The sequence below is a fragment of the Leptidea sinapis genome, chromosome 10 (assembly GCF_905404315.1).
Source record: "Leptidea sinapis chromosome 10, ilLepSina1.1, whole genome shotgun sequence".
Classification (NCBI taxonomy): Eukaryota; Metazoa; Arthropoda; class Insecta; order Lepidoptera; family Pieridae; genus Leptidea; species Leptidea sinapis.
Window position 1 is genome coordinate 11,733,452 of NC_066274.1, and position 9,704 is coordinate 11,743,155.

Sequence of the window (9,704 nt, forward strand, 5' to 3'; positions counted from 1 at the left end):
TCTGCTGACTTGTAGTGCCAAACGCGGCGGGTAGCTGGTGGCCTGCGACGTCGGCGTCGGATAGGCACTACATTCCTGACCAGGTAATGGTCGGACGTTCCGAGAGGGGCGTCGACAGAGACCTGGTAACCATCGGGATGTGTAGTCAACAGAAGATATAATAAGGACGGCATGTGGCTATCCACATCCGGAAGCCGCATTGGCGAGTCAACCAAATGGGACAGACCATACGCCAATGCAAAATTATGCACAGATCGCCCTGCGTAGTCTGTGGTACGTGATCCAAGCCATTCGGTATTGTGCCCGTTAAAATCACCCAAGACTACGATTTCAGCGGAGGAGATCTGTGCAAGCACGTCGTCAATTGCCGCTTGAACGCAGCCCATGAGGTGATCCGTTTCTGCGTTACCACTATGGGACCTGTAGACAGACGCGTAGATACGGACACGGTCCTCAAAATCTACACGGAGCCAGAGAGTAGACAAGTCCCTACCCTCAAAATTGCCGAGACGGCGACAGCAGATATCCTCCCTAACGTACACACATACCCCGGCATGAGGCAAAAAATTATGCTCAATTTTGTACCCGGGGTACGTTAAATATGACGTATCGTTAGGTCGAGATATCTGCGTCTCCGTAAGGAAACACAAGGCCGGCTGCGCCGTCTCAAGGTGGTGGTGGACGGCTTTTAAATTGGAGTAAATTCCCCTGATATTGCAAAAGTCCACGTTGAGCCGGTAGCGGGATGCGGGATGGTGTTACTGCCTCGTTTGTCCTCGGAAATGCGCGGTTCTGTGCCCTCCCCAGAATACGACGGGCAGCCCGAGCGAGAGTGCTCGGGGAGGGATTCTCCGACTCTGGTGGAGCCGGTTCCGTCCTGGGGTAAAATCTTTTTAAGATCCTCCGATGGAGGGGAGAGGGGGAATGGCCTCCGATCCTCGACACTAACCTATGCAAAACATAGCGGCACTAGGCCGTTACTTCAGCCGGTATTCTGTGCGAGTGTGGTAGACGAGTCTGGCCAGATCGTGCTGACGTCAAAAGACGGCAGCGTGACTCTCCCACTTCTAAAAAGCCATGGGCCTGGGAGTCCCCTATTCTTTTTACGCCCCGGGGAAAGTACAGGGCAAAATATTTGCTATGTGTTCTACAACAACAACAATACTTACTGAAGCCAAAAAGTAGTTAAGATTTTTTTGTTTGTTTGTCTGTCTGTATGTATTGTATTTGTTAACAAAACACTCGCATCTACATATTTGAGATATAAGAGATGTAATATAAATTATAAGATTTGGTAGATCATTTATGTAAATAAGGAAAAGGACGGGTCGAAGAATAGACCCTTGTGGTACTCCCATACTCAGAGGAGTCCCAGGAAACCTACAGCTATCCACTTCGACCTTCTGAATTCCATTGTTTATATATGAAATTAGAAAATCAAGCCCAGTTCCTTATTTTATGGCAAAGTGACATAGCTTCCTGAACAACGCTGAATGTTGAACACAATCAAAAGCCTGAGATAAAATATAGAAGATACCAAGTGTATATTGTCATTTCTCCCAGGCTTCAAAAATATTCTTGATTAGCTCAACACCAGCGTCCGTAGTTGAACGTCCCTAGGGGACACCATATGAAACACATTAAGTAACTATTGAGAGTTTAAGTATGTAAGCCTTTGGATTAAAATATTTTTTTCAATAAATTTACTTAAGGTCGCCAACGATGTCAGAAGTGCGTCTTGGCTTAAATATTGGTGTACTATTAGTTAGGTACTTACTTACAGAAGGAGGAATTATTTATATTCTCTAACATTTTCCGGAAGAAGTGACGTAGCAACGCTGGTGGAGGAGACAAGTGTGATCGTGATAGAAATTGGAATGTCAAAAAAAAATCTCAAATGTAGAAGCAACTTCCTGCTCAGATTGAATTTCTGTATTGTTTATTATTAGATTACTCTCTGACTCAGCAAACGTTGTATTGGCATATAAAGTAATAAAAAAAAACAATATTTAATTTTTATGGGGTATAAAAAATAAATGACGACTAATTCTCAGACCTAGACCACCAAATATATCGTACTACAATAATCATTATATTCGATTGCCTTGCTGCTGCGTATCTGTGGATGGAACAGAATAATATTAAAATCGCGATACGAAAATAGTTGTTGATCGTAGAAGGGTAAAAATTTGAAGTTGAAAAAAATATTTAGGGGTATGATAAATAGATGTTGTTCCATCCTCAGGCCTACCCGATATGCACACAAAATTTCATATAAATCGGTTTGTTTAGCCGTTTCATAATTTGCTGTTTTGTCTTTACCAATGAAATTGTATTCATAAAATTACAACGCGTGGAATCAAGTCCTCGATGTATAAAATCGGTAGTGTGATACAATTCGATAGTCTATTTTAATCGTTGGTCACTGGCAAATTACTACTACGTCATTATTATTCATTCTGTTGCATTCACCATATCCATGATTTAATTAATCATTGGTTTGTACTAATTATACATATTCTGTGAAGACAACAACGTTTTGTTGACGGTAGACGCGTAGCCAAGTGAAAGTTTCACGTCAGACAAATTTCCTATTTCTGTCAGAAAATACAGAAACATTTTGTGTTCTTGGTGTCCTGTTTTTTCTGAAATTCTTGGTACTAGGTAGAAGTTTTAAAATATTTTTTATCAATAATAATGCATTGGAATATGTTTGGAACAATGTTATAATAATCTGTTTCATTTGTTTAAGTGTGAATTAATAAACTTTTCTTTCAGAATCAGGTTACAACTGGGAAGATGGTTAAACCTGTAATTGGTAGGAAAACTAACAAAAACCCACCGTTTTTCAGTCACGAATTCGTTATTCAGAATCATGCAGATATTGTTTCATGCGCTGTTATGGTATTCCTTGTTGGACTTATGGTTCAGGTACGTATTGATATATTTGCCACGTAGGCTTTGCGGTACATAATATTTCGCTTTGTATGCTTTTATTTAAATTAAATAAATCAAATTTTACTTAAAAAAATATATAAAAATATGGTAGTATTAAATGTTCCTAGATTTTATAAATTCTAAAGCTAAACAGCTGTGATCTTAGTATTGTCGAGTTTCACTTACATAAAATCAATTTTATTATGTTGTTATTTTTTTCAGTCCACAAGTCCAATCGCAAGTATATTTATAAGTTTACATCATAATGTTAGTGGAGTGGAAGCAACAAGAGACACACCAAAAGGAGAACCTTTCTTCTATGAAGCAGGATGGAAGGATGGATGTGCAGTCTTCTTTTACTCTTTAGTTTGTATAGTCATACATGCTATAATACAGGAGTACTTCTTAGATGTGAGTATGTTGTACTTATAATAGTTAATTATTCTAAAATGTTATTTTTTTAAACATGTATATTTTTTTAAAACATTTTACAGTAACATAAATAGGATTTGTGAATGTTGTTAAAATTGTGTTTGTTTTGAATATCCATTTCACTAGGCTTCATAAAAACAAAATTAGAAAATCCAATTGAATTAACAGTAGGTAGTAATATTATGTTCATCTTGTAGAAAATATCCAAAAAATTCCACTTGTCAAAGTCAAGACTGAGTGCACTGAATGACTCCGGCCAATTGATTGTATTCCAACTTATGACATTTGCTTGGGGTGGCGATGCCATTTTCCGTGAAGGCTTCCTCTTCAATATTCCACAGTTGTGGGATGGTGAGTTTTTTGATTATTAATAAATTATAATTACAGAAAGCAAAGCAATTCTCTACTTCAAATTTTCCTCTTTCATTTAATTATTTTGACTAAGAAGCATGTGTTATGTCCAACCAATTACATTGTGTAATTATTTCTTAATTTGTTTTTCCTTTTTAGGCTATCCAAACCATCCTATGAGTTTCTTATTGAAACTTTGGTGGATTGTTCAAGCTGCTTACTGGGTCCATACTATTCCAGAGCTGTATTTCCAACGTATTAAGAAAGATGAATGGGCTGCTCGCATCCGTCAAGCAACTGTTGCTTTCACATTTGTTGTATTGGCATACTTCTTTAAGTAAGTTCATATTGTAAATTATTTATTTATTTATTAAGGAGACAAACAGATACATCACTATAGTAAAAAATGAAGTTAAAAAAAATATAAAAATTACAATATTGGATATATCCTAGAATAGTTTAACTGAGAACACAAAAGAATAAAATTATACAGACAAGGCAAAAGAATGTTAAGGTAAGTAAACAATAGAATATTTAGGCTACTACACAATATTATATAAATCAAGACACCGACAGACATACTAGTGGATATAATAATGAATAAAGATACAAGGGCTAAGTTTTATGAACAGTAATTGTTGTTTTAACTCGTTCTTAAATGACACAGTAGAGGAGTGTGAAAACAGGTCGACATTAATATGAGAATCCAATAAATAACACATTCTGAGAAGAGGTGCTCAAAACCGAATATCTTCTGTGTTAAGTTCTGTGTGTGCGTAAAGACCTGGCAGGAACATTGAATGGCAAAAGCTCAAGAAGTTCGGGACAAGTTAGTTCATACACACATATTTTTCGTAAAGTGACACAGTCACAGTAACCATAGAGCTAGCTGTGTCTGTATTTGAATTGAAGATTTCACCACCATACTATTAGTATTTATAAAAGCAGAGCTGATTCCTCAGGTTTATAATTTAGAATAGGTAGTGGTCATACCTTGCTATCAAGTAATATTGACATAGGTATTGATTGACTAACTAACCTGGCAAACATTGTTTTGCCATATAAATTATTTTTAGAGTCGGATCGTTTCTTGGACATTGCAACATTACTATATGTTCCTAAAATAAAAGATTTTTTCCAAAATAAACTTAGCCTAAGGTACTCCTTATTACATCAGCTACCTGCCAATAAAAGTCCCGTCAAGTTCAATCCAGCCATTTCAGAGATTAGCCGGAACAAACAGACAGACAGACTTTTGTTTTGGTGTATGTTCCGTATATATATTTATATATATGCAGTAAAAAACGGTTTTTTTAATATTACAACAGACACTCCAATTTTTTTTATATGTATAGATTAAATTGATGTTCATATTATCCTTCTTTGTTATAGGTTCCAAAGGGTTGGTGTAGCATTGATTGTTCTACATTCTCTTGCCGAGTTTGTTGCTCACAGTTACCGACTCAATTCTATTCTCAGGGGTGAAAAAGATGATATGTTAGACAAGTGTAAGTTATTTCTTAATTCAATAACATAATTTAATTAAGTCAAGAATAATACCAACAAAGCATTAGACAACTGGTCATATATTGAAGTAATAAAAAATAGGAGACTTGTACTTTGATTATTCATCCCTTACCTGATAAATTACATGCTCTTTTTAAAGGATAGTAGTGAAAAAAGTATTTGAGGCAAATTTTGTAATATTTTTGATGTGTTGACAAAAAAATATTGACTCTTTCTCTGTCTATATTTCTCATTATTATTTATCTTTGTGCTAAATTTCATTGGCAACACTATTCATGTATTGAGTAATTATAATTGAGTCACAAACATGTTACTTTCATATTTATAATACTAGTGTAGACTATATTTCTTTATTATTTTTACAGTTTTGACCCTGTTGAATGGCACAGTATTTGTAACAGTTCGTTTATGCTCTCTGGTTCTGGGTGTGCTCACATTCTACTTTGGCCTGGCCGGTGCTGCTCCTTTGGCCATAAGGGTTGCCGCATTATCCTTACTTGTCTCATTCCAAGTATGTTTGTTTTATTTTTTCAATTTACAGTGGACTTTTTACACACCAATAGATTTATAAGTAAAATGTTTCTGTAGTGCAAACATTACAGTTTATGTTTAAAAGGAAACTTAGGTTATATAATGTTATTAGATTACATTCTTTCAAAGTTTTTATGAATTATGTATGAAACTGAGCAGTGTTAATGGATTTAAGGCAATTATATATTTTGTAAAAAGACAGTAACCTGTGTATGTATGTATGAAAAATAATATATATATATATATATATATATATAATCTTTAAACCTAATGACTAATTGCAAATACTTAGTTTTAATAATTTATAAATGCTTTTATAAGTTCACTAGCTTTTACCAGCGTCTATGTCTGTGTTGAATACTTAATTTGGACAATTTATTTTATTTTTAAGGATTATTTTCTTTAAATACTACACAATATACAAACAACTCTTTCCGCATTCCTTATTAGTGAGGACAGTCTTTTTATTAGTATTTCCCTGAGAACTCTAATCTCCTATTTCATCCCCATGTAGGTCAAAGTGTCAAAAATGCTCAAGCAATGTTAATAAATTATTTCTTATCAAGTGCCTAAATGCAAAGTTTCATAGTTTTATCTTCTATCATGACGATTTCCATACAAACTACCATCCCCTATTTCAACCCCTCCATTTATTACTATAAATAATACTTGCAATAAAAGGTAGTATATGTCCGTTTTCTCTAGTCTATCTTTGTACTAAATTTTATCAAAATTGGTTGGGTGGTTTACGCGTGAAAGCTTAACAAACAAGTTTACATTCACATTTATAAGATTAGTAGGGATATGCGTAAAAAAAATTTCATTCATTTCTATGGACAACCAAATCTTTTTACTAATTTTTGGTTAATAGTTTTCTATCTGATAACCTATAATTATGATAATTAGAAACATTAAATAATAAATATGAGCCCACATTCACACAGTTTATCAAGTGGGATAGACACAGCCTGTAAAATTACATTAGATTTGAGTGTTGCTTATAGTTATGTTATGTTACTTAGGTAGGTACTGCGAATACTAACAGTGCTGATGCACATTCAAATAAGACCCTGATATCATAGATGGTTAAATAATATTGATTAATATTCTAGGTATACCTCATGTTCAACTTTATATCTGAAACAATGAAGCAAAGGCAGGAAGCCTTACAGCTTGCCCAGTCCAAACCGAAGAAAGAGAAGAAAGAAAAGCCAAAGAAAGAAAAGGGTAAGTAAAATTTATTGAAGATAAACAGAAGTTTTTTCTTATGACATTAATATGATGATAATTGATACGCCCTGCTCATTAACAATGCAGTGCCGCTCAGGATTCTTGAAAAGTCAAAATTTCTGAGTGGCACTACAATTGCGCTCGTAACATAGAGGCATAAGATGTTAAGTCTCATGTGCCCCGTAATTTCACTAGCTACGGCGCCCTTCGAACTGACACACAGTAATCTTTACACGTTACTGCTTCACGGCAGAAATGGGTACCGTTGTGGTACCCCTCATATAGCCAGTACCCTGTGCAAAGGAGCCTCCCTATACGAAAACCTAAGATCATTTATATGTCTTGATAGACAAACAACAAAGAAGAAACAACAAGACAGTTGTGAAAGTCGAAAAAAAATTGGTTAGAACTAACCTTGAGCATTTAAAATCATTACATGACATACCTAATAATAAATTTTATATACTGTGTATTTTCTAATTTTAATAAAAAAAAATTACAGTGAAAAAAGTACATCACGAGGAATCAGATCTGCCCGAAGTTGACCAAAACACAAACAAGACCCTGAGACAACGACAGACTGCTGCAGCTAAGAAGTAAATGACAATCAGATTAATGAGTGACAAGAGATGTTCACTTGATCAACACACTAGTTATAACTTACATTGATAATTATTTGTTCTTATTGTACAAAGAAAACCTTTTCAAACATTTTATCATTAACTTTTTTGTTTGTCACCGAACAAACATTAGGCCTCATTTGTACGAGAGCTCTGTGTTTCTACATCCAAACCATCAATTATATTAAATACGTAATTGTATTACTTAGCGTCTACATTCATTTTATGTTCATTGAACTGCTCTTAAAACATGACTCATAGCTGTGTAATATATTTAAGCATTGTCATCTAACTATCGGGTTGAATGTGTTTCTTGTGGAGTTTCGTGCAATGCCACATACTTTTAATTTTCATTTGAATGAGGCCTGATTTTGTTTTACATTATGACTTTCTCTTCCAAACATGTTTCTTTTACAATATTCAGTATGGAAAAAGCACAAATTTGCATTACTTAGACGATAACTTATGTTTGTAAAGGTGTTAGCGAATGAGATTCCTAAATTGTTGTATAATATATAAGTCATGACAATTGTAAAAGTAATCATTCTTAGGTGTGAATGTTTTGATATTTTATACCTTACAATCTATTGACTAAACATTACTGTTAATGGATAGAGGATACAGGGTTGTAAAATATCTCCTAAAAGTAAAACTAAATGTTAGATTAGCATCAACAGTTGTATTTAATATTATATAAGTAAGTGTACCTATTAATCTGTGTTTGAACACAGGAAAACTATTCCATAATAATTTTGCAGTACTATTATTATTCCAATATTTAATTACTACACTTTTATAAGTATTTTATTTTTATAATGATGTTTTTATCTATATTTTTCTAACTACACACAATACCTCTTTGATGTTGTATTTAAGGTTGTTTGGGTGCTCTTGTAAGAAAACTTGCTGGATTTATAAAATCATCAAATAAAGCAAAACTATAGTTAGTTTTGTTATTTGTGTTCAGCCTATGTTATGATTATTTTTGTTAATTAACAGTTCTTCCTAAAATGAAACGTGCTCATGAAAATAATATTTAATTAAGAATTGTCAATTTTAAAGCTTGATGTTATTTTATTTCTGAATAAACTTTTGAAATATATACCTATTTTATTGCAATCATTAGCCATCATGACAAAGGGACATACATGCCTACAGACTGTTAAAAATAATTTTTGGTAATTAAAACTACAAAATATTTCAAACCACTCTGGCCTGAGCATAATATTTGATAGCTACCCAACCACCTACCCATATAATAAACAATACAAGGGGAAGGGCACGCAGCTATCGCGCGAGTGTAACTTATGCGGAGATCCGCAACTGGCTTAAGCGCTTATTACACTTCACTGAATTTAGTATCTAAATTCAGAAGCAACTTTTTTTATATAAGAGGGACAAGAAGCCTCACCCATCGCGTGTGCCATGAACATCCGGACAACAGGTGTCACCAGATGCGTTGCCGGCCTTTAGGGTGGGAGTATGCTCTTTTCCTGAAGGTCCCCAAGTCGTATGGGATCGGGAAAACCGCAGCCGGTAATTGATCCCATACAGTGGCTGTGCAAGGCAAGAAATTTCTTGCACAACGCACTGTTGTGGAATGCCAGAAGTCTACGTGATGCGGCTGGTTCTTTACACGTAATGTCCATTGGTGGAATCAACCCCAACAGCTCTAAGCACTCCCTGTGATAAATGCGGTAGAAGATGCAGAGGGAACCCACATCTCTACGCAACGCCAAGGAATCAAGCCGATCGGAGATGACTTGATCATCGATGATTCGAGCCGCTCTTCGTTGTATGCGATCAAATGAAATTTATCCCTGAAACTTGTTGGGCTACTATACTATTCGGCAACACAAAACAAAATTAGATACGTCCTCAACGAATGAATAGCCACGAGTGACAGAAATCAGTAATTTAATGCGATTACACCTTCCTAAATGCGTTTCTAAATTAGGCTTCTAAATGATTCACTCAGTCAGTCAGAAACACTGACCTGTATACCACTGGACAGGCTGTTCCGTTTGACAGCAATTTTTTTGCCTATCTGAAGCGCCACTCGCGAGCGCCCAGAGA

At 35.0% G+C, this 9,704-nt stretch overlaps 1 protein-coding gene across 2 annotated transcripts; it reads left to right on the plus strand.

The window, feature by feature from the left end:
* Positions 1-2,503: 2,503 nt before the first annotated feature.
* LOC126966397 (translocating chain-associated membrane protein 1) lies at positions 2,504-8,730 on the plus strand. 2 transcript variants are annotated; one of them, XM_050810399.1, is made up of 9 exons: positions 2,504-2,657; positions 2,779-2,931; positions 3,160-3,348; positions 3,567-3,720; positions 3,880-4,057; positions 5,113-5,228; positions 5,613-5,758; positions 6,891-7,005; positions 7,511-8,730. In XM_050810399.1, the coding sequence occupies exons 2-9, from the start codon at positions 2,800-2,802 to the stop codon at positions 7,606-7,608; spliced, it is 1,128 nt and encodes a 375-aa protein (XP_050666356.1). In that variant the 5' UTR covers positions 2,504-2,657; positions 2,779-2,799; the 3' UTR covers positions 7,609-8,730. The 2 variants fall into 2 exon arrangements, with proteins under 2 accessions (XP_050666356.1, XP_050666357.1); XM_050810400.1 differs by having other exon boundaries at positions 2,520-2,664.
* Positions 8,731-9,704: the final 974 nt, after the last annotated feature.

Bases quoted from the DNA above. Each gene is read 5' to 3' on its own strand.
- LOC126966397 (XM_050810399.1), top strand. From the start codon at position 2,800: ATGGTTAAACCTGTAATTGGTAGGAAAACTAACAAAAACCCACCGTTT. The intron at 2,932-3,159 runs GTACGTATTGAT...TATTTTTTTCAG, and splicing joins TTGTTGGACTTATGGTTCAG to TCCACAAGTCCAATCGCAAG. The intron at 5,229-5,612 runs GTAAGTTATTTC...TTATTTTTACAG, and splicing joins AGATGATATGTTAGACAAGT to TTTTGACCCTGTTGAATGGC.